This window comes from Dipodomys spectabilis, unplaced genomic scaffold (assembly GCF_019054845.1).
Source record: "Dipodomys spectabilis isolate Male_0828 unplaced genomic scaffold, ASM1905484v1 ptg000051l, whole genome shotgun sequence".
In the NCBI taxonomy this organism is placed as follows: domain Eukaryota; kingdom Metazoa; phylum Chordata; class Mammalia; order Rodentia; family Heteromyidae; genus Dipodomys; species Dipodomys spectabilis.
The window spans coordinates 867,689-891,817 of NW_024870728.1; the positions used below are offsets into that span (position 1 = coordinate 867,689).

General features: G+C 50.0%; 1 protein-coding gene across 2 annotated transcripts in view; it reads right to left on the reverse strand.

Moving 5' to 3' along the window:
• Window positions 1–909: 909 nt before the first annotated feature.
• Inpp5d (inositol polyphosphate-5-phosphatase D) overlaps window positions 910–24,129 on the reverse strand; it is a 118,422-nt gene continuing 95,202 nt past the window's right edge. For both annotated transcript variants that reach the window (XM_042679057.1, XM_042679056.1), the window contains 12 exons: window positions 23,381–23,489; window positions 23,156–23,244; window positions 20,482–20,563; window positions 17,916–18,005; window positions 16,351–16,464; window positions 14,449–14,531; window positions 11,042–11,129; window positions 9,639–9,788; window positions 9,009–9,105; window positions 6,463–6,738; window positions 4,156–4,729; window positions 910–2,028 (listed from right to left, as the gene is read on the reverse strand). In XM_042679057.1, coding sequence (XP_042534991.1) covers window positions 2,026–2,028; window positions 4,156–4,729; window positions 6,463–6,738; window positions 9,009–9,105; window positions 9,639–9,788; window positions 11,042–11,129; window positions 14,449–14,531; window positions 16,351–16,464; window positions 17,916–18,005; window positions 20,482–20,563; window positions 23,156–23,244; window positions 23,381–23,489 — 1,755 coding nt within the window. In that variant the 3' untranslated portion in view covers window positions 910–2,025. The remainder of the gene's footprint in view (window positions 2,029–4,155; window positions 4,730–6,462; window positions 6,739–9,008; window positions 9,106–9,638; window positions 9,789–11,041; window positions 11,130–14,448; window positions 14,532–16,350; window positions 16,465–17,915; window positions 18,006–20,481; window positions 20,564–23,155; window positions 23,245–23,380; window positions 23,490–24,129) is intronic.

Sequence of the window (24,129 nt, forward strand, 5' to 3'; positions counted from 1 at the left end):
GCCCGGGCAGGAAAGTCCATGAGACTTTCGCACTGTCCCTGAGTTCAAGCCCCAGGACTGGCAAAAATAAAAATAAAAAACAGGGCTGGGTAGGTGGCTTAGTGGGCTTAGTGGTAGAGTGCTTGCCTAGCATGCATGAAGCCCTGGGTTCGATTCCTCAGTACCATATATTCAGAAAAAGCCAGAAGTGATGCTGTGGCTCAAGTGGTAGAGTGTTAGCCTTAAACAAAAGAAGCTCAGGGACAATGCCCAGGCCTTGAGTTCAAGTGTCCCTTCCCCCCAAAAAAATTCAGCTTAGGACATGCCAACCAGCATCTACCTGTGCCTGGGAGCTGGACTAGAGGTTGCTTTCTGACCTGCAGGATGGCCCTGAAGATGGTTTACTTGTGGGGTTTGTGTGTGTGTGTGTGTGTTATTGTTGCTGAAGCCTCTGGAATCAACACTTACAAAAGCTAGGAGAAACTGTGGGTTGTAGAACGTGGGCCAGGGTTCACGTCTGAAGGTTAGATGGCTACCGGCTGTTTGGAGTCTCAAGAAAATGCATGCATCCAGGCAGTGACACATCCCCTTTTCTCTACCCCTGCCTGACCTTGCACTGGCTGTCTGAGGTTCCTGCTGGTGAGGGGAGCCCTCCAGTCCTCCCTACTGCTCCTCTGCATGCCCCACAGCCCAGGGAGGCACCTGAGGGTCAGAGAAAAAGAGCAAAACAAAACCACACAGCCAGGAGCTAATGGAGAAAGGCACAATTTATTGGTCTTGCAGACTGTGGCTCATGGAATTGAGGGGTATGTGTGTATCCTTCTACTCTAGCAGTTTCTGGGTTTAGTTTCCTATATTCACTCTTTTTTCTTTCTTGTTTCTTTTTGTTTGTTCGTTTTTTAAGACAGGGTCTCCCTCTATAGTTCAGGCTAGCCTGGAACTTGCTGTGAGGCCCAGGCTGGCCTTTTATGATCCTTCCACCTCAGCCTCCTGAGTGCTGGGATTACTTGCAGATGGAAACCACCATACCCAGCAAGAATTCTATTCTACCAACCTCACAACCCAACATCTCACAACATCACTAGTTAGTACTAGGATCCAAAGATATAGGGCTGAAAGTCATAGAGTACGGAGAGGAGGCTGAGTTATTTAAGAGCCTGAGTCCAGAGGCCTACGCTGGTTATCTGCCAGGCTAGAGGGTGACCAACAGTAGAAATCCTTCCTTCGTGGGACAGTGGTGCGGGGCTCCAGTCAGCCCGGGGCATGGCTGCATCCAGCACTGCACAGGGAGCCTGGGCCATTGGCCAGGGGCTTACAATCTCTCCAATGGGGAGTTGGAGCCTCCATGCAAGCAGATCCCTGTCCTCCACGTGGGCTGTGTTGGACCTCCAGGCCTTAGCTACAGCAGGTGGAATCAGGGACGCAGGACAGGGTCACTTGAGACTCTTCAGCCACCTCCAGCTGAGCCCCAGACTGGCGCCAGCACCACAAGTCCTCTTAATGCTTTGTCTACACCATCAGGACACACAGCCTTCTTGAGCTGGTGCTCCTGGCTGGCTAGAGCCTCAGCTCAACATCACGGTAGACAATGTCTGTAAAGTACTTTGCATTGCAATTGGCCCACAGTGAGCATGCCACTGATGTGGGCGAACGATTATTATTATTATTAATATTATTAATATTATTATTTCTATCTCCACCATCAGAGGGTTCTTCAGTTCTTTTCATCAACAGAGTGACTTGAACTGGCCTCTGAGGTCCCAAGTACCACATCTAAGCAGGGACCTGGGGGGCGCGGCTGTGCACTGCCTGGCTGGGGTGGTTTCCTTTTGGCCTCAACCCAGTGTCCAGTGTCCAGTGTCCAGCCAGCCAGCAAGCTCCTCGGCCCCACAGAAGCAGGGCCCTTCACAAAAAAAAAAAAAAGAAGAAGAAGAAGAAGAAAGCTTGCAGAGGAAGTCAGGTAGGAGGGGCCAGGAGGACCCGGGGGAGGCTCTGATTGGCTCCTGCTGCTCTTCTGGGTTCCGTGGCCGCTGCTCACAGAGGGCTTCACTGTAGGATGAGGAGAGAGAGGGGTGTTCAGAGCCTCATTCGACTAGGCGGCCTCCTACTACCAAAGACCCATGTTGTGGGCTGGGCAGACTCCCTTGGACATGAAAAGTCAGCCTATGCTGTTCTAAGTACTTTAAACATATACTTATCTATTTATTTATCATCAGTTGTGGGGCTTAAACTCTGAGCCTGGGCGCTACCCCTGAGCGAGCACTCTACCACTTGAGCCACAGTGCCACTTCTGGTTTTCTGGTGGTTAATTGGAGATAAGAGTCTCAAAGACTTTCTTGCCCAGGCTGGCTTGGAACTGCGATCTTCAGATCTCAGCCTCCTGAGTAGCTAGGATTACAGGCTAGAGTCATGGGTTTTGTCCCTGAGCTTTTTTGCTGGAGGCTAGTGCTCTATCACTGAGCCACAGTGGCATTTCTGGTTTTCTGGTAGTTAATTGAAGGTAAGAGTTTCACAGACTTTCCTGCATGGGCTGGCTTTGAACCATGATCCTCAGATCTCAGTCTCCTGAGTAGCTAAGATTACAGACCTGAGACACCAATGTGCAGCTCTTTAAACATATTCTAATTCATTTGCATGTTATTTGCAATTAATATGAAATTACTGGTAGCATAGATAACATATGAACTGAGAAATGCATAATTACATAAAAATGACAATATAGAGCTGGTTGCTCAGGTCTGTAATCTTAGCTACTCAGAAGGCTGAGATCTACAGGACCACGGTTCCAAGCCAGCCCAGGCAGAAAAGACCATGAGATTCTCATCTCCTTGAGCAAAGAAGATAGGCAAAGCTGGGCACTGAGGATTGAGGTTCAAAGCCAGCACTGGCAAGAAAATCTACGAGACTCTTATCTCCAATTAACTAGCAAAAAACCTTGAGCAAGAAAGACAAGCAAGGCGTGAAACCCTAAATTCAAATACCAATAACAGCCCAAAGAAAGACCTAAGTGTGAATGTGAAGTCCTAAGTTCAGGCCCTAATACAGGCACACACACAAAAATAGCTAGTATACAATAATAATACCAGATGTGATAATAATCCTAATTCTCCCCATAAATCTGTAAGACAGATACTATTAATAGCCCCATTTTACAGATAAATAAACTGAGGTTTAAGCCACAGAGTCAGGAAGAGCGCAGAAATTTAAATCCAATACAGCACTGGGGGTCTGTAGCTCAGTGTCTAATGTGCATAAAACCCTACGTTTGACCCCAGCAACTGGAAAGAAATGAACAAGTTTTTTTTGTTTTGTTTTTGCTTGTTTGTCAGTCACGGGGCTTAAACTCTGGCCCTGGGCGCTGTCCCTCAGCTCTTCAGCTCAAGGCGAGTCTTTACCATTTGAGCCACAGCACCACTTCTGGTTTTCTGGTAGTTCATTGGAGATCAGAATCTCAAGGACTTTCCTGCCTGGGCTGGCTTTGAACTGTGATCCTCAGATCTCCGCCTCCTGAGTAGCTAGGATGACAGTGTGAGCCACTCTTCTCCTTTTCTTTGTTCAGTGCTGGGTATTAAAGTCAGGATTTGAGCATGCTCAGCAGGAGCTCTGTCAGCACACTGCATGCCAGCTCCCAGAGTCTATTCTGAAGCATTTAGTTTTACTCAGATTTAAAAAACAAAAAAACAGGCTGGGAATGTGGCTCAGTGGTAGAGTGCTTGCCTAGCATGCATGAAGCCCTGGGTTCGATTTCTCAGTACCATATAAACAGAAAAAGCCAGAAGTGGTGCTGTGGCTCAAAGTGGAAGAGCACTAGCCTTGAGTGAAACAGCTCAGGGACAGCGCCCTGGCCCTGAGTTCAAGCCTCATAACTGGCCAAAATGAAAAAAAAAAAATCCATGGGGCTGGCAAAGTGTCTCAAGCAGTCAAGTGGCAGGACCCTGACTTCCAACCCCTCAGCAAATGAATCATAAATAATCTAGGCTCATTTCCTTCCAATTAGCCTCTTCCTTGGGGTCTGGTTCGGTCCCTCCTCAATCACAGCTTTTCAATCACAGTGCAGGCATTGTGAGGTCAATGCCCCTTGGGACAAATGGCCTGAGTTCAAATCCTGACTCCAAACCCAAGGACCACACATACATACACATGCATGCACATCTATGTTCACGCATTCGAACACACCTGCATGGCAGTCCTGCCAAGTACCGCATCTTCAGGCCGGTGCTTGTGGTGTGGGAGCTCTGTGTTGTCGCGGTAGTCACGGGCCTTGGAATGCTGCAGCTGCAGGACAGCCAGGCTCTTGGCGGGCAGTGGAGGCCGAGGCGCTGGGGTCGGGGTCCCCTGCTGGCTCATGTCTGACCTGGAAGGCTTGATGGGCCTCTTGGCTGGCACTGGGGCTTGGGAGACGGCTAGGGTCTTGGGCTTCCCTTGGTTCTTGTCCCCGCTGGTCATCCTGCCCTCAGTGGTAGAGGAGGAGCAGGTGAAGGAGCGGAGCCTGGGCGCAGGGCTGAGGAAGGGCGTGGGGGCTTGCTTGCTACCCTCCGTCTCCTGGGCTTTGGTGAGCAAGATGCTGGGTGATGCGATGCCAGGGTCTGGGCAGGGTGGAGGCTCTTTCGGCAGCATCTTGGAGGTCTCTTGCTCTTTCCTGGTTACCAGCTTAGGGAAAGAACTCACAGATCCATACAACGGGTTCTCAAACATCTCCGGCTTGGTGAGCTGCGGGTCCTCCTGCAGCTGAGTGTCAGTGGACCTAGAGCTGTGAGGAAGAGGAGGGAAGCGAGCAGGGAAGAAAGGTACTCAGAAGACTGGACGCGAGAAGTCAATGCTTCATGGGTCTGGGCTTTTAGCTTGGGCTGCTAAAAAGGTTCTGAACTAAACAGAGGCAGTGGTTGTGTAGATTGTATGTTTATTGTACATAGTAAATGTACAGAATGTACCAAATTGCTCATTATCTATGAATTGCGCCTCAATAACAGATTTGAACGTTGTAAGATAACTAAGAGGAAACAGTAGCGTGTGAGTCTGTGTCCTCACAGACAAACTCAGTTCTGGCCTGAGCCGTTTCCACAACAGTCCACACCAGAGTGAGGGGCCTTCGGTAGATGTCTTGTAGAAAGGAAAAGGTAAATTTACATGACACCCTATCCTCCATAAACAAGCTGGCCTGCCCTGTCCTCAGTGCTGACAGACCTCTCTTGTGGCTCTTCCAGGATACTCACAGCCATTTCTCTGCTCTCCCTGGCAATTCTGCTCAGCCCCTCACCTGCATGGATGCTCAAGGAACCAAAGCCTGGCAAAGGATGAGCGGCCATTGGCTCCCTATCAGCAAGCACTGTGCTATTCGAGGAGGTGGAGGGCAGATGCTCCTTCTGGCAAACCCGCAGCAAGCTGCCTATGTAGGAGATGCTCCCAAAGAAAGCAAAGCTGCCAGACCCCAGAGAACAAAACCTGTGATCGTGTAGCTGATTTTGGAGTAACATAGAACTCCTTCCAATGGCATAAAGTCCTCTCCTCAGAGGCCCTTGGGAATGTAGTTTCCTTCATCTCATTGAGTTCAGAGCAAGGGAGAACAAAAAGCAGATGGTGCAAAATCAAAGGACACTTGGCGAGCTGCAAGTACTGAGGAAACAAAGACCAGTGGCAGGAGAGAGATCCAGCTGATTGGTGGGTAGAGAAAGAACAGAATTCTTCCCGGAAACCCAAAGGAGATGGACATGGCCGTTTTTCTCCTGCCTCTGCTTTTTTCTGACTCATCACAATGCTGGCTTGCGGTAACTTCCTGTTGAGCAATTTATGAGAACAGGAAATGGGAGCAGTTTACTTTCTGGCCAATGGCATCATCTCCTGGAGCAGTGTTCTGGGTTCTGCTTATTGAAAGAATTCCATCTGAAGCACATGTGGGTTCCTGGTCCCCTGTCCAGCTATGACGCTCATTACTGAGGGGCTGTTGGGAAGTACTGCTCAGAATTGTCCTGTGGCTCAGAATTGTCCTGTGGGGCTCTAGGGACAGGGCAGGAAGTCCTCACACAGGTACAAAAGAGAAGAGAGGCATGGTGGTTTCCAGGAAGGCCAGCCCGAGGGGCATGCTGCAGGAGTTCACTGCAGCCTGAGGGGGATTTGCTCTGACTTTCTGGTAACACCTAGAAGCCATTGCATGATTAGAAATGTGAAAGCCTTGACATAGTTCTGGAAGGCAGCCCCCAGTCTCCAGTGGCCTCCTGCAGCCTGCCTGGATCCTTTGTAGATCTATACTTCTGTGGCAAGTGATTGAACACCAACCTTGGGCAAAATAGCTAAGTGATAGCACCCAGGTTCCGAGTTCAAGTCCCAGTACCAATACACACACACAAGTGGCACCAGTTAGAACATGTAAAGTTCCAACAGCAGGTCCCAGGTGCTAGCGGTGGACAGAGACCCAATCCCTTCCTCAAGGCTGCCATTCTGAAGGAAATAGCCAGGGGGCGCCCGTGAGCAGCAAAGGATTCTCACCTTGACTCCTGTGCTCTGGGGCAGAGACCCCTGTTTGCTGTGGAGGATGAAAACTTCTTGGGTGATAGGGGTGGTTGGGAGGGAGGGGTAAGGGGACCCTCTCCTCTCCCAGGCCCCAGGGAGGGGTCCTTGGGCTGCTGATCGTAGCTCCAGGCTGTGAGCTGTTGGTCAGGAGAAAGGCTCTGTTTCCCATGCAGGGGCTGCCCGAAGCGTCCCACACCCATGTAGTTGGGGTTGATGATCTCCGTGAAACCGGAGGCACCGCTTGGAGGGGCCCTGTGGGAGGAGGAAGAGGCAGCTCTTAGCACCAGCCTGAGGATGGGGTCCTCCCTGCGATCCCTCATGCAAATATGCATGAAATGCATGGACTATAGTAGTTGCTAAGGGCCAATAAGCTCCAGCCTTGGGCCAGGGGGAGGGAAAAAGGTCATGGACAAGGCAGCCATTGCCTCTGTTCTCAGGGAACTCACAGCAACCAAGTTCAGTGGCATTTCCACTGTGCTGAGGTTTGATTAACAGGAACAACAGGCAGGGTTAAGATAAGCAGGGCAGAAGGGGGTTGGATGTGGACATTTGAGGAGATGGTCCTTGAGCTGATTAGAAGGTACTCGGGCCGGCACTGGTGGCTCACGCCTGTAATCCTAGCTACTGCAGAGGCTGAGATCTGAGGATCGCCAGCTGGGGAAGGAAAGTCCATGGGCCTCTTATCTCCAATTAACCACCAGGAAAATCGGGAGTGGTGCTGTGGCTCAAAGTGGTAGAATATGGCTGGGAAGGTGGCTCAGTGGTAGAATGCTTGCCTAGCATGCGTGAAGCTGTGGGTTCGATTCCTCAGTACCACATACACAGAAAAAAGCCAGAAGTGGCACTGTGGCTCAAGTGGTAGAGTGCTAGCCTTGAGCAAAACAAGCTCAGGGACAGTGCCCAGGCTCTGAGTTCAAGTCCCAGGACTGGCAAAAAAAAAAAAAGTGGTAGAGTGCTAGCCATGAATGAAAAAGCTCAGGGATAGTACCCAGGCCTAGTTCATGCCCTACAACTGACCAAAAAAATAAAAGATACACAGAAAAGAGAGAAAGGAGGATGTTGTCACTAGTGGCTAAGAGCAAGCACGAGAGCCCAGAGGTAGAGGGGGCTCAGCCTGCCCAAGCTGATCTGAAGGCCAGCCATCCTACAGCAGAGTGGAAAGAGAAGCTGGCAGGAGGGGTGGTGGACAGGAGTGGGGTGGAAGGAGGGCATGGGTGGGCCCCATTGGGACTTGTCAGCCATCAGAATGGAGATGGTGGAGGTGCCAACAAGAGCTGGTAGTGGGGATGGTTAGCTTAGCCCTGTGGAGAAGGTCCAGACCCGGGTGAGGGAAACCCTCTCAGCCCCACACGTGCTGCATACCACCCCTGCACCACCAGTGGGACCAGCAACAGGAGCCGAGGCACAGGCTGGAAGGAATCCTCTGCAGCCCCATCTACCCGAGCAGACCGGTCCCACACTTGTCCAATACCCGCTTAAGAGGTAAGTGCTAGTTCTAATGCTAGTCTGCATATGGAAGAATTCATTCACCTCACAGAGCCTGCCTGTGGGACCTGACAGCAAGGCTGTCTTCCATGACAGGATAAGGGAGGATGACTGAGAGGGAGAATGTCAGCACCCAAGGCTGGGAGCAGGAGAGCTAAAATGGACCAGGGACTGGCTTAGAGATGGGAGACGCTGTGTACAACAGAGCTGAGGGCTGGAGGGACACGTGGCGTGGACATGGAAGAGAGGAAAGGGACAGGCTGGGCCTGTTTCCTGCTTGGCCTCTGCTCCATTAGTTGGCAAAGAATCTAGAATGCTTGTTGGCTTCATTCTGGAACTCAAGACCACACCAGCAAATTGAGGTGACCCTAGTATTGGGGACTGCAGCCCTTCAGATATCTATCTCTCTCTCTCTCTGTCTCCACACACACACACACACACACACACACACACACACACACACACACACACACACACACGCTTGCTGGTCCTAGAACTCTGGGCCTGGGTGTTGTCATTGAGCTGCTTTTCTTTTGTTCAAGGCAAGCGCTCTACCACTTGAGTCATAGTGCCACTTCCGCTTTGAGTAGTTTATTGGAGATAAGAGTCTCAAGGACTTTCCTGCCCTGACTGGCTTCAAACCGTGATACCCTGAGTAGCTCGGATTATAGGCACGAGCTACCAGCACCCAGAATATCACTGATCTTTAACATCCAGTCTCTGTCAAGGTGCACCTGGGTGCACCTTCCTCTGTATTTTTTCACTGTTAGTGATTTTTCATGGGGCTCCAGGGGCTGCTGATGCCCTGGGATCATGGATCCTTCTATTAGGTTATGGTAGGTTCCTAGGTGGGGGACTGCATCTGAGCTGCCTTGATTTCTCTACAGCCCAACCCGTAGTAGGTGTTCCATAAGACTTCTTTTTCCTCTGCTTTAGCTTCTTTGGGTTCTTCCTTACCTTCTCCTCCTCCCCCATGGCCATGCTAGTCTGCAGTGAATCCCGTGCCTTTCTCTCCCCTGGGCCCTACCCCACTCTACCTGCTGGGAGGCTCCCACTGCTTCACGGGGTCATGGCTGGTGAGGCTCTTCAGGCACTTGGTCCCACTGGACTCGTCTCGCTCCGTCTTTACAAAGTCTGGAAAAAAGGTCCAGAAAAGGGTACCTGAGGGCCAGGTCCCCAGAGTTTGGGCCAAGGGATGGCAAAGTAGTGTCTATTTGCAGACTGATGCTGGACAGTAATTAGTGGTACTGGGACAGAAATATTTTAAACAATACTCTAAAGCCTGAGAACTGTCAGGTTCAGCAATCGATTGGTTATGCCTGCCTGGGATCCAGCATTAGAAGAGTGAGCACTTGTGATCCATAGTTGTCATTTAATGTGAAGGTGGGTCAGGGTGCCCAAAATTCGCTCTTGTTTTTTTTCCCCCATTGTTCTAGAGAGAGTCTTGGTATGTAGTAGCCTTGAACTCAAGATCCTTCTGTTTCACATCTCCTGAGTGCTAGGATCACAGGGACATACCACTGTGTGTGCCTTTGATGGATCTTGTCTAAAAGGGATCTATTCTGAGACCACAGCAGAAAGAACCATCCATGGCTTGGCTGAGAGAAACCATTTACCTGTCCCTCATGCCGCTGTCTGTCAGGAGGGCAAAGAATGGGCTTGCTTACCATACAGCTTCTCTCTCTTCTTGCCCTGCGAGGTCTGCAGCTTGATTTCCCCTCGGAAGTGGCCCATCATCTCTCCGTGGTGGGTGAGAGACGTGTAGATGGGCATCTGAGTCTCTATAGCTTCCAAACGAAGGGCAATGCAGCCCTCACCTGCGGGGAGGGGAGATGACAGTCCCCATCAAGACCTGGCCACCAAGGACTGAGCTCTATGGCTGCAAGAGTCCTTTGAAACCATTGCACAGGCCAGGGGATTAGTTGGTAAACCCTCTGGACTGCACCTCAGCAATTGGGGCACACAGCTTAAACCTCACAGCAAAAGAAACTCTTGGTGGATTAGTCAATGTGAAAAGAAAAATGAAATCCGAGAAAAATCCATCAGCAAAACAGACTTAAATGCTAATCTGATTGCTCTAGGAGCGGCTAAAGTCCCAGGGTTTGGAACACTATAAACCTTGTTTCAACAAATAAGATGATAAGTTGAAAACTTTTGCAGAGGGCTGGGAAGGTGGCTCAGTGGTAGAGTGCTTGCCAAGTTATACATGAAGCCCTGGGTTCGATTCCTCAGTACCATATAAACAGAAAAGGCTGGAAGTGGCACTATGGCTCAAGTGATAGAATGCTAGCCTTGAGCAAAAGAAGCTCAGGGACAGTGCCAAGGTCATGAGTTCAAGCCCCAGGACTTGCAACACAAACAAACAAGCAAAAAGCAAAAGTAAAATGTAAACTGTCTGGAGTGGTGAGCAGCCATCTGGGAGAGGCTTACAGCTTTGTACTGTCAGCTAGGAACTGACTAGACATAAGAGAGGCACAACTCACAGAGGCCCTGTTTATTGTTGTTTTATTTGTGTGCTGGTCCTAGAGCTGGAACTCAGAGCCTGGGCACCGTCCCCTAGCATTTTCATTCAAGGCTGACGCTTATACAATCCTTGAGTCATAGCTCTACTTCTGGCTGTTGGCTGATTCATTGGAGATAAGCGTCATGTGACCCAGGCTGGCTTTCAACCTCAACCCTCAGATCTCAGCCTCCCCAGTAGCTAGGATGACAGGTGTGGAGCCAGACCTGGGTTCAGTGAAATGTGGCAAGGCACCTGACTTCTCTAGGCCTCAGTGCACTTGCTCATCTGTATAGGGAGCAGGACCTGCTTTGTAAGGCCTGGCCAGGATTAAATCAGTACCTGCCATGGATCTGACACATAGGAAAGGCTTACTAAGTAGAAGTCCATGGGGCAGGAATGATAAAGGTCCTTACAACAGTCTCCCAATGGGGCGGAGGAGAGGCAGGAGGGTGGGATGGGTTGGAGAGGCAGGAGGGTGGGATGGGGCGGAGCAGGTGGGTTCTCCCCAGGGTAGATGCTACCACCTCAGTCACTTCAGAAGCAGGTGTGGTACCTGTGGACACTTACCATAGGATTCATCACTGTCAGAGGACTTAATGCTAATCAGGATATGTTGGTCCAGTAGGTACTCAGGGTCAGAGATCATAGGCTTCAGCTGCAGAGAGGAGGCACTGGATTAGAGTCTACAGGGGCAAGCAAGCGAGGACACAGGTGGAGGGCCACTGGTCTCCACGGGGGAAATAAGTAGGATTAAAGATGTCCTTATCAACCAGACTCCAGTCTCTGCTCCTCAAGTGCCTGGTAGCAGGTGCACTTGCGTACTCTGCTGGCTCAAGTGGGGTTAACTTTCTGCTCTGTCCCCCACCACCCGAACCCCAGGCCTCCTATACTGGGCTGAGCAACTTAGCTGGGCTGACAGACACAGACCCCCAGGTTCCCAGGAGGAACCTCGAGGCACACACCAGCTCCTATGTGCTAGAGAAACTCAGGCCATTTTCCAGCCCCTCTACCACAGATGGGCTTCGGATCAGGCCACAAGCTGCTCTACGCTGTTTCTTCTCTTCCACACACTGGGGAAAGGCTCTGAGGTCATGTTTGGACATCAGGATGGATTTGGATTTGCACTTCCTCTGTTCCAGAGGGAATATCTGGAAATCGCTTGGGGACAATCTGGGTTTTGGGGACTGCAGAGTTCTGGGGAGTGGGGGTGGGGACAGCAGGAAGACAGGAGGCGCTGAGAGACTCCTGAGGGAGGGGAGGGGACAGCGGCAAGAGGAACAGCGGGACCTGGACGCCACCTCCCAATGTGTCTCCTGTGGCCGTGCTCTGTCCCAGCGTGAACATGGCCCAGGGACCAGCATGCTGGTGTCTCTGAACACCAAAGGAGGAAACACTAATTCAAGCCTTGTGTGGGAAAGGAAAACTAGAGGACAGGGTCCAGCTGGGTGGGGTGCAGACAGCTCGTGGGAGGCCAGAGTCTTGAGGATGTGGAGGTCTGACATGTCCCCAGTCAGAGCCATCCGAACAAGCTGAGCGCACAAGTAATTGGAATTGCACCCAGATCAGAGAATTCTAAAGCTCTGGCCTCTGTCTCTGCTCTTGAGAAAATATGGCCTCCTTACAGAGCAAGAGCTGGGTCGGGTCAATGCTTCACGGTAGCCTAGGAAGCCAACCCCACGAACCTGCCTATGACCCGTCCCAGCCCCAGGAGAGGCTGAGTCTTTCCACCCGAATACGGTTATCCTTTATTATTTTGGGCTGGTGAGACAGGCTTTGACTATGGAGCCCAGACCAGCCTCCTCCTGCCCCGCCTCCCCAGTGCCAAGCTTAGAGGCACACCCCACTACATCCAGCTTAAAGGCCATCCGTTAAAATTCACTTAAAGTGCTGGGTACTGGAGACTCAGGGCTATAATCCTAGCTACTCAGGAGGCTGAGCTCTGAGAACTGCAGTTCAAAGCCAGGCTGTCAGGAAAGTCCATGAGACTCTTATCTCCACTTAACCACCAAAAAGTTAAAGTGGCGCTGTGGCTCACATTGTAGAGTGAAAAAAATAAAAATAAAAAAGTGGAGGGGCAGCAACCAGGCCCTGAGATCAAGCACCAGTACCGACAGGAAAAGCAATCAAGGTAGGCCCGTTTCATTCTGGGTGGTACCTGTGAGTGAACATGGCAGGGGAGCCCCAGGGGAGCCTCTGAGCCCCCGCCTCTGGCGATGGGTCCCCCCACTTCCTTGTACCCCTTCAGTATGATGTGTAAAACAGTCTAGAGCACAACCTCCAGTGTCACAACGGAAAGCTGGTATTCAATGAAGACAAACCCAAACCCCACACTGCCAATTTAGCATTTCCAAAGCAGTTTAGGTAGAAAGCAACTTTTCTGCAAAACCACAACTGTGTTCTAGCAGAGGCCTGTGTCGATGTGGGCTACAGACAAGGACTTTGACCTTCACCAAGTGTGCTTACCTTTACTCGATCTCACAAGCCAGTGCTGAACAGGTAAATGGATGCTGAGAAGGGAATGGACTGTTTTGAGGCTGAGGTTTGGGTCTGTCACTACAAGTGTATGAGCACAATTGACTCTCTCCATGTTATACTTCGGTTTCCTTCTTTTCTTTTCTGTGTGTGTGTGTGTGTGTGTTGGTATTGAGGCTTGAACTCAGAGCCTAGGCGCTGTCCCTGCATTTTTTTTTTTTTTTTGCTCAAGGCTAGCACACAATCATCTGAGCCCCAGCTCTACTTCTGGCTTTTTTGGGGGGAGGTTAATTGGAGGTAAAAGTCTCACGGACTTTCCTGCCTGAGCTGGCTTGGAACTGCAATCCTCAGATCTCAGCCTCCTGAGTAGCTAGGTTTACAGGAGTGAGTCATCAGCACCTAGTTCCAGTCTCCATCTTTTGCAAAAGAATAGATGAGGTGAGTGCTGATCTGTCTAGGATCCATTAGGGTAGGGCTGGCAATGTCTAGGCCTGGCCCACACAACCATTTAGTCTGGTCCTACTACCAAGGTAAGCACAGACAGTGCTTGAAATCCAGTAAATCTAAAAGCTCCTTTCCGTCTTCTCTTCCTTCCTTAGTTGGTACCAAGAGACTTGAACTTAGAGCCCTGCATTCTTTTTTTTTTTTTTTTTTAGTCAGTCAAGGGACCTGGGCACTGATCTTCAGCTCTTCAGCTCAAGGCTAGAGTTCTACCACTTGAGCCACAGCGCCACTTCTGGCCTTTTCTGCTTATGTGGTGCTGAGGAATGGAACCCAGGGCCCCATGCCTGCAAGGCAAGCGCTCTACCACTGAGCCACCTTCTTAGTCTGAACCCTGCATTCTTGCTTGACATTTTTTTTTTTGGGGTCCAGTTGTGGGGCCTGAACTCTGGGCCTGGGCACTGTCCCTCAGCTCTTCAGCTCAAGGCTAGCACTCTACCACTTGAGCCACAGCATTACTTCTGGCTTTTTTTCTTTTTGCTTATGTGGTGCTGAGGAATCGAACCTAGGGCCTTATGCATGCAAGGCAAGCACTCTACCACTGAGCCACCTTCCCAGCCCTTGCTTGACATTTTTGCTCAAGGATGGTACTCTACCACTTGAACCACACTTCCCACATCTGGATTTTTGCTGGAGATAAAGTGTCTTGGCTATGTCTGCTTGGGTTGATTGCAAACCTCAACGATCAGATTTCAGCCTCTTAAAGTGGCTAAGATTACAGGCGTGAGCTACCAGCACCCAGTTTTCTCGGAGGTTTTATTTTCAAAGCAAAATTCAATAAACATAGTCTACAAATACTGTTATGAATATCCCAATGCCCGTGGCATTTGAAACTCCCCCCCCCCCCGCCCCGCCCCTCCTGCACTAGAGGAGAGGAGGAACATCAGGGTCTCTTATGGTCCTGTTGAAAAGCAGGCAGCAAGCCACCTTGGGAGCTAGTTCTGGGCCTCCTGTACAATGGTGCCTCCCTCTACTCTGGCCCAGCCTCAGCAGTGAATTACCTTGGGAAGGGTCTCATCAAACCTCACCACCAGCTCTCCTTCATGTCCCTCTTCATTCTCTCCTTCCTGACTCTTGACAAAACCTGTTGGAGGACAAGAAGAATAAGGATCTGATGCAAAAGACTCCCAGGGGTCCTCTTCCCTGAATGAAGCAAGATCTCTCCCCTCCTGCTAAGTCTTGGGGTGGAGGAAGGGCACCAGTAGCTCAGGCCTATATAATCCCAGCTACTCAGGAGGCTGAGATCTGAGGATCATGGTTTGAAGCCAGCTAGGGCAGTTTGTGAGAGTCTTATCTCCAACTAACCCCTAAAAACCTAGAAGTAGAGTAGTGGCTCAAGTGGTAGAGTGCTAGCCTTGACCCAAAAATGCTCTAGGATAGCACCCAGGCCCTGAGTTAAAGCTCAAGGACTGGCACGCGCACACATGCACAGACGCACGCGTGTGCACACACACACACACACACACACACACACACACACACACACACACACACAAAATCTTTGGGGGTTCTTTAATGCCATATAGGAATCAGGCTTGCTGGGGAATTCTGTGTTTGCGCCGGGGAAGGGGGTGGTGTTGGTGGAGGGGGATGGTCATTTGCCAATACTGTCTAATTATTTTTAGGAAAATCAAAGAAAGGCCTCGTTCTTTTCGGCTCCTCTTTGCAATAAACCAGGCCATGAAGAAGTCATCACATGGCAGGCAAGATTGGGAAGCTTGACAGCTTGTCCCAGCCACTCAAGATAGCAGCCTTTTGAAATTCTAATTTAAGCTTCCTAATGTGCTGTTTCCATAGAAATGTATGCAAATGTCTCCACCGTTTATTAAAAACACCCGCATGAAAACGTTTTCATCCTTTTTGGAACTGCTTTGACCCTGCCTGCTGGTTTTAGGGATTTGGTGGCAAAGGTTGTTCTACTCCCAGGACTGAGGCCAACTGAGTCAGAGAAGGAAGGGATGAAGGGACACAGCTCAGGGCGCTCCCCATTTCTGGAAGCTTCGTTCACATCCATGCCTCTGTCTGCAGAGGTGGCTTCTCCTCCCTGTACCTCTCCACACCATCCCAGTGAGAACTGGGAACTGTGGAGACTGAAGTACTATGCCCAGAAATGCTGTCCAGAGAGGGTGCTTCCTAAACACAGTGCGTGCTGAACACTGCTGGCTGAGAAGGTACTGTCCAACCCTGGATGCCGCAGGTCACCCGAAGAAGGGGCTGTGGGGTCAAAAGGGATGAGGCTCACAGCTCTGGGGTGTCCTCTTGCCTGTCCTCCTGCAACTCAATTCTTTTTGTGCCGGTCCTGGGGCTTGAACTTGGGGCCTAGGTGCTGTCCTTGAATTCTTGCTGCTCAAGGCTAGCACTTGATCACTTAAGCCACAACTCCACTTCTGGCTTTTTTGGTACTTAATTGGAGATAAATAAGAGTCTCACAGACTTGCCGGGAGCCGGTGGCTCATGTCTATAATCCTAGCTACTCAGGAGGCTGAGATCTGAGGAGCGCAGTTCAAAACCAGCCCAGGCAGAAAAGTCCGTGAGACTCTTATCTCTAATAAACCACTAGAAAACTGGAAGTGGTGCTGTGGCTCAAGTGGTAGAGCACTTGTCTTGAGCTGAAGAGCACAGGGACAGCGCCCAGGCCCAGAGTTCAAGCCCCACGACCGACAAAAAAAAAAAAAAATAGTCTCACAGACTTTTCTTGTTGGGGCTGGCTTCAAACTGTGATCCTCAGATCTCAGCCTTCTGACTAGCTAGGATTACAGGAGTGAACCACTGGTGCCCGGCCTGCAGCCCACTTCTATGGAGGCCCACCTTCGAGTCCTTTGCAGAAGGCAGAAATGGGGAGAGACACCATTTCCAAGAATGGTGGCCTTCCCTACCCAAAGGGCAGTTCAAGGGCAACTTACTCTCTAAGCAGCTCGAGTGGAACTCCAGGTAAAACTTGGTCTGGGATTTGGTCTTCAGCGTGGCACAGCACGCGATGAACTCGATCTGCCCTTGGCTGTTCACAGTGCCAGGCCCTGGAACAGGGGAGAATAGCAGTTCAACGGCACAGCCTGCCTGGAGAGGAAGCATCTTCTAGCAGTTTCTGTTTCCTCTCGGAGCTCACTGCCCTTGCTGAGCTGCTCCCAGGGTCTGAGGAAGGAGAGTCTTCGGGTGGAAGGAATTTTCCTTGAAGCAACGCTGCCTTGTCTCCCCCTCCCCGCCCCCGCCTCGGAGCGTACCCCATCGCTACAGCTTTTCTCATCAGCCACAGGCTGGCCAGGGGGAGCGGGTGAAAGGGTACAGTTACTTCAAGGAGCCAAGACCGGACCTCAGCTTCGCCACCGAAGCCACGTGACTTCCTCAGTGGTCTCCCCACTATCTTTGCTGTCTCCCTCTGTTCCGATAGAACCATCAGAAGCCTGTTCTGATGGAGAGTGTGTACAATGGCTCAGACATTCAACTCTGTCCAGTTCCTGAGTCCAGGTAGAAGAGGCATGGTTTTTATTTTTCTCCCCCCCCTTCCCCCCCCCCCCCCCCCAGTCATGGGGCTTGAACTCAGGGTCCAGGTGCTGTCCCTGAACTCTGAACACATTTTGCTCAAGGCTGGCACTCTACCACGTGGTGCTACAGCTCTACTTCTGGCTTGGGGTTGGTTAGTTGTAGATAAAAGTTTCACAGACTTTCCTGCCCGGGCTGGTTTCAAGCCGTAATCCACAGATCTCAGCCTCCTGAGTTGCTAGGTTACGGGTGTGAACCACCAGCACCTGGCTGGTCTTTCTCCGTAGGTATGGTCTTAACTAGTCCTCACTGGGCTCCAGAAACTCACTGGCAGTGCAGCTAACGTGCTGCATTGGGCAACCCAGCTAACTGGGTTAATTCAGGTGGTGCTCTTATAGGCGCCCATTCTCAAGCTGGCTTTAAACAAGTGTTCTGTCCTCTGTATTAATTCTAAGCCAGCCAAGAGTGAGAAGAAACATTTTCTTCCTCTTTCCCTTCAATTCTTCCTTCTTTCCTTTCTCCTTCCAAATACTAGAATAGCACCTGGGATGGCTTCTTCTCAAGCCAAGCTGGGCACCAGTGGCTCATGCCTGTAATCCTAGCTACTCAGGAGGCTGAGATCTGTAGATTGCAGTTCAAAGCCAGCCCAGACATTTAAATCCACGAGACTCTTATCTCCACTTAACTGCCAAAAAAAAAAAAAAAAAAGGCCAGAAATAGAGCTGTGCTCAGGTGATAGAACACAGCGAAGGGACAGTGCCCAGGATCTGAATTCAAGCCCCAGTACTGGCACATACACAAGCAACAAGAAAAATTCTCTGCACTGAAACTGAGGTGTCACCTGGACACGACATGATCTGATTTGATTGATACACTATGGACTTCCCAGAATGGTGGACCTTCTCCAAAACAAACAGCTGATTGCTACAACTGGAGACAAGTGTTCAAAGTCTTGTCACTGGGGGAAAGGCCACTTCTTACTGCTTACCGTTCTTGGAGACAAACTGGGAGGTGACTCCTGCCTCAAACGTGGCAAATACAGGGCTGTGGTCGCTGGTCATGATGTCACTGGTGCAGCCTGCAGGGCATGAAAAGCATTTCTGAGTAGGGATGGATTAGTTCTTCTAGTCAAGGCCTCGTTGGCAAACTCAGGGCCAGGGGCAGGCTGAGATCTACAGCTGGCAACTTTGAGACCAGGAAGCAAAGAAGTCTGAACTAGCCTGCTGGGTCACATGAGTTGGCACCACCACCCCGGCCACCCCCACATCTGAATGTCTCCTAACTGATGCAGAAGCAGCCCACCCCACAGGACAGGCTGTTTTAAGACACTGGCTTGCAAGATAGTTTATTAGGTAACAGTGGACAAAGCTGGGTCGGTAGCTCTAAGTCCCACATCCAGGACAGCCTGAGTTCCTAAGTTCTGGACTCCTTTTTCCTTTTTTTTCTTTTTGCTTATGTGGTGCTGGGGAATCGAACCCAGGGCCTCATGCATGCAAGGCAAGCGCTCTACCACTGAGCCACCTTCCCAGCCCCTGGACTCCCTTTTCTTTCCCATCTTCTTGCTTCCCTCCATTGCAAACTCATCAAATTGATACTTTGCCTTCAGGCATTTAAGGAAAATGCTGTCTCTTCGGCCTTCTCTTCATACTCTAAGCCTGGACCTCCATGAAGGATTTCAGCCTCATGGATGGGGGAATGGGGGGCTTTTCTCTGTGTCTCTGACGTCTCCTGGCTCTCTGGTGTGATGGAGGCAGGTCCTAGAGGCAGGACTCAGCAGCATCTGGGCAGGAGGATTTTGCTGTGACTAGCTCTGTGCCTGATGGGGAAGGGGACATGGGCATGGACAGCTCAAATGTGGGAGAGGAGAGGGAGGAGGCGGCAGGCAGAAGGTGGGAAGTAGGCATTTCAGAGTTGCAGGGTGGGTGATGTCTTGGCTGGGGCTGGGAGGGACGCTGCCATTCTGCACAGCTAAAGGTGTAGCGTGGGGTCACTTCTGGGAGTCTGAGCTCTAGAGCAGAGGGAATGAAGGGTGAATAGGCTAACCTGTCCCCCAGGTGGTTGCTCTGGTCCTTTCTGATAGCAGTGATGAAGAGATGGAAAATGGGGCTACCTTGTAGGACCACAGTTCTATGTAGGGATTTGCTGATCTCCAGAAATTATCTTAGAGGTTGTGAGTCCAAAGGTGACCTTTGAGTGGTGGCAAGATTTCCCTCTTCCACATCTCCTCACTCTGAGGGGTGAGATGGGGCTGGTGACCCAGATGGACAGGCCTAGGGTCATGAGCTGCCCGTCAGCAGCCCCTGAGCCATGTGTTGCGCATGTGTGATGCATCATGGGAGCAGAGCAGCCTTTCTTGCAGATACCAATGTCTGGGGATGTGCAATGCTTTAAATATATACTGTGATACTCAGTAAAAGCCTTTTTCTCCAAAAGTAATTTCACTTGGAATAGTTAAAATCTTACTCAGCAAGAACTGGGAACTTGTGCTAAAAGGTTCTTAAGAATAAACACACAAAACCTGTGGCTCACGCCTGTAATCCTAGCTACTCAGGAGGCTGAGATCTGAGGATCTCGGTTCAAAGCCAGCCCGGGCAGGAGAGACGGTGAGACTCCTATCTCCAATAAACCACCAGAAAACCAGAAGTGGCGCTGTAGCTCAAGTGGGAGAGTGCTCGCCTTGAGCTGAAGAGCTGAGGGACAGCGCCCAGGCCCAGAGTTCAAGCCCCACGACCGACAAAAAAAAAAAAAAATAAACACACAAGTCATTAAAAATTCCAGCTTCCTTTAGAGTTCAGGGTCAACAATGATTTCATTCTTCTTGTTTTTTTTTTAAATGATTGGTTGTGGGGCTTGAACTCTGGGCCCGGGCTCTGTCCCTCTTTAGCTCAAGGTGAGCACTCTACCACTTGAGCCACAGTGCCACTTCTGGCTTTCTGAGTGGTTTATTGGAGATAAGAGTCTGCTGCCTGGGCTGGCTTTGAATCGTGATCCTCAGATCTCAGCCTGCTGAGTAGCTAGGATTACAGGCGTAAGCCACCAGTGCCCAGCTTAACAATGATTTCTTAATTACCTTGAGAACTTATACCACAATCATTCACTTACAATGGAATGTTATGTCTTCCTCATCAACTTAACTCAGCCTGACTCTACACCTTCTCAAGTATATATGTGTTCACTGAGGACATGACTTCTCCTGTCCTAGCTGAATGTTCCCAGCCTTTGAAAGCCAGATCTAATATGGTTCTTCTCAAAAGAAATAATGTGCCACCTTTTCTTGGTACCAGTCCTGGTGCTTGAACTCAGGGCCTGGACACTGTCCCTGAGTTTCGGTGCTCAAGGCTAGTGCTCACTTTGAGCGATAATATGATTTCTGGCTTTTTGGTGATTAATTCAAACATCTCCCAAACAGGGCTCCTATCCCCATTGTGGCTCACGGTAAAGGGGGTGGAACAACTCTCTCAGGTCCTAAGGTCAGCACTGCAGAGCCCCCCCCGACCTTGCAGACAAGCACTCAGAAGCAGTCCTGACTCCGGCTCTCCCTCAGGGTCACTCACCGTAGGACTGACACACCACGTGCACCAGTGGGTAAGACTTCCAGAGCACACGGTCACACCAGGAGGGCAGGTTGTACTTCATCTGCAAATAAAAGTCATGGCTTTCTACAGTGCCTGCTACTTTAAAAAAGAGAGAAAGAGAGAGAAAGAATAAATAAATGGCACTGGTAGCTCATGCTATAATCCTTGCTACTCAGGAGGCTGAGATCTGAGGAGTGCAATTAGAAGCCAGCCAGGGCAGGAAAGTCCTGAGAGACTCATATCAAATTAACTACCAAAAAGCCAGAAGTGGAGCTGTGGCTCAAGTGGCTAGCCTTCAGGGACAGTGCCCAGGGCCCAAGTTCAAGCCCCAGTATTGGCATTAAAACAGAAAGGAAAAGATCAATTCGCTTTACTGTGTTCTGCACCAGGCTTCCCCATTGCTCAGTGTCTTGTCTATCTATCTTCTCTTTCTTTCTTTTTTTTTTTTTTTGCTTTGTATCGGTATTGGGACTTGAACTCAGGGCCTGGGTGCTGTCCCTGAGCTTTTCTTCTCAAGGCTAATGCTCTACCACTTGAACCATAGCTCTACTTCAGGCTTTTTGGAAGTTAGTTGGAGAGTGACTTTCCTGCTCAAGTTGGCTTCAAACTCCACCCTTTACATCCTTAGAGCTCAGCTTCCTCAGTTGCTATACGTGTGAGCCACCAGTGCCCAACTTTTCTCTTCTCCTCTTTTCTCTTTTCCTGTCTTCTCCTCTCCACTCCTGTTAATTGCCCTTCCCTTCTCTACTCTCTCCTTCCTCCCATTCTGTGTGTGTGTGTGTGTGTGTGTGTGTGTGTGTGTGTGTGTGTGTGTGTGTATTGGAGCTTGAATTTAGGGCCATCTCAACCAATGAAAGCTGGGCATGATGCTGTTATCACATCTACATGAGAAGCATAAATAGTAGGATCATGGTTTGGGCTAGCACAACACATAAATTCAAGACACCATTAGAAAACCAAGCACCAGAGGTTCATGTCTGTAATCCTAGCCAACCTTTTGAAACCAGCCTGGGCAGACAAGTCCACGGCACTCTTTCCTCTAATCAGCAAAAAAGCCAGAAGTGGAAGTATGGCTCAAATGAGCCACAGAAACAGCCTTGAGAGAGAGAGGAAAAAAAGCTAAGCAGGAGCACAAGGACTAGTGTGTAAGCCACGGTACCAGCACAGACGAAACAAAATAGAAAAAAAAAAGATAATCCAGAAATAGAGGCAGTGAAAAGGAATTGTGTGTGTGTGTGTGTGTGTTGTGGTGTGTGTGTGCGCGCACGCACACGGGTGTGTGTGCATGTGCTGTCCTAGTGCTTGAACTCAGGCTGATCCTGAGATTTTTTGGCTCAAGGCTAGTGCTCTACCAGCTGAGCCACAGTTCCACTTTCAGCTGCTTTTGGTGGCTAATTGGAGATAAGAATCTCACAGACGGCTGGGAAGGTGGCTCAGTGGTAGAGCACTTGCCTTGCATGCTCGAGGCCCTGGGTTCGATTCCTCAGCACCACATAAGAAAAAAGCCGGAAGTGGCGCTGTGGCTCAAGTGGTAGAGTGCTAGCCTTGAGCTGAAGAGCTGAGGGACAGCGCCCAGGCCCAGAGTTCAGGCCCCACGACCGGACCCCCTCCCCCTCCCCCCAAAAAAAAAAAAAAAAAAAGAATCTCACAGACTTTTCTGCCTGGGCTGTCTTCAAACCACAATCCTTAAATCTTGGCCTCCTGAGTAGCTAAGATTATAGGTATGAGCCACTGGTACCTGGCTTAGAGAACATTATTGAACAAATTTGTTAAATAAAGTGATTAGATTTTTTTTTTGATGGGTACTCTTATGTTTATAAGCAGGAAAGGAAGAACCTAAGGGAGTGAGGATATAGATTATGGAATGCTCTCTCCCAAATCTGAAAATCTAGCTTGACATTTTTGCTTTTTTGTGTGTCTTGGGTTTCAACTGCCTTCTGGGAAGTAAATAGTAAGGGTCATTATTAGCTTAGTTCTTAGTTCTGGGCAGCCAGGTTTTGTGTGTGACACAAGTCAACGTGCTATTATTACTATTTAATTTAAAATTCTCTTAATTTTTTTTCTGGTTCCAAGGTCTGAACTCAGGGGCTCATACTTGTTTGGCTAACACTCTACTACTTGAGCTATGTCTTCAGTCTGACTTTTTTGCTGGTTATTGCTGACATAGAATCTTCTGTTCAGATTGACTTCAAACTGCAATCCTCCAGATCTCAGCCTCTCTAATAACTACCATTACAGGCATGAGCCACTGTGCCTGGCTTCAACTTGTGATTTTTAAGTACTGTTCTTTCTGTTTTGTTGCTGTTGTGATGGAGGATGCTTTCATCTCTGGTCTTCCCCCCACCCCCTTCGGTCATGGAGCTTGAACTCTGGGCCTGGGGGCTGTCCCTCAGCTCTTCAGCTCAAGGAGAGCGCCCTACCACTTGAGCCACAGCGCCACTTCCAGTTTTCTGGTGGTTCATTGGAAATAAGAATCTCATGGCCTTTCCTTGCCCGGGCTGGCTTTGAACAGCAATCCTCCTAAGTAGCTAGGATTACAGGTGTGAGCTACTAGCGTCCGGCAATTCTCTGGAATTTTTTGAACAGACTCCTCAGGTGTGAGATGGGCAAAGGAAGTAAGGCCCGGATGGGGAGCGCTGGCTCTGAGACTCACCCCTGTGGCTTTCTGCTTTGTGTAGGCGTATTTGTCCCGAGTTAGCCTTTCAAATCGGTAGGTGGGCGCAAATGTGATCTCTTCCTCTTCTGAAAAAGACACACCTGGGTTCTAGTTTTGATTCCCAGACATCTACCCTCTCCTGAAGACCATCCTTGCCCCAGAAGGACATCTGGGAGGCAGCAAGATGGCTGGAAAGGGCTTAAGGAGAGGCTGTGTTCTCACCAAAGTGCAGGAAAACCTTCCGCTCCCTTCGCTCTGTAAGCAGCTGGTCATGGGCCAGCAGATCCGCAAACTGCTGCTGCTTGATCTTCTGGATGATGGCTTCTGCCTCCTGGAATGAGGACAGGCACAGTGGGGCTCTTCCTCCCTTTCTTCCTCCCTAGTGGGCCCGGATCTCTGCTGTAGCTCAGCCCTGGTCCCACCCAGGGCTGCTTCCTTGTGCTCAACCACTTCCCAAAGAAACCAGGAGAGCCGGGCACTGGAGGCTTACATTTGTAATCCCAGCTACTCAGAAAACTGAGGATCTCAGTTCCAAGCCAGTCGGGGCAGGAAAGTCCATGAGACCCTTTATCTCCAATTAAACAGCAAGAAGCCGGAAGTAGAGCTGTGGCTCAAGTGGTAGAGCACCAGCCTTAAGGGAAAAAACCAGGCATAATTGCAAGGTCTTGAGTTCAAGCTCCAGTATGGCAGACACCCCCCAAATAACTCACGCCCCCCAAAAAAAAATCTCTAGAGAGCACTATAGTTATTAATCTAATATCTTAGGGTTGGTCCAAATTTGCATGTGGACCTGTTAGCTTTCATACTGACTCTCTAGTATGGATTTTATTTTATTTTTTTGCCATTTGTGGGGCTTGAACTTGGCCTGGATGCTGTCCCTCAGCTCTTTTGCTCAAGGCTCGTGCTCTGCCATTTTGAGCCACAGCTCCACTTCCAGTTTTAGGGTGGTTAATTGGATCTAAGTCTCATGG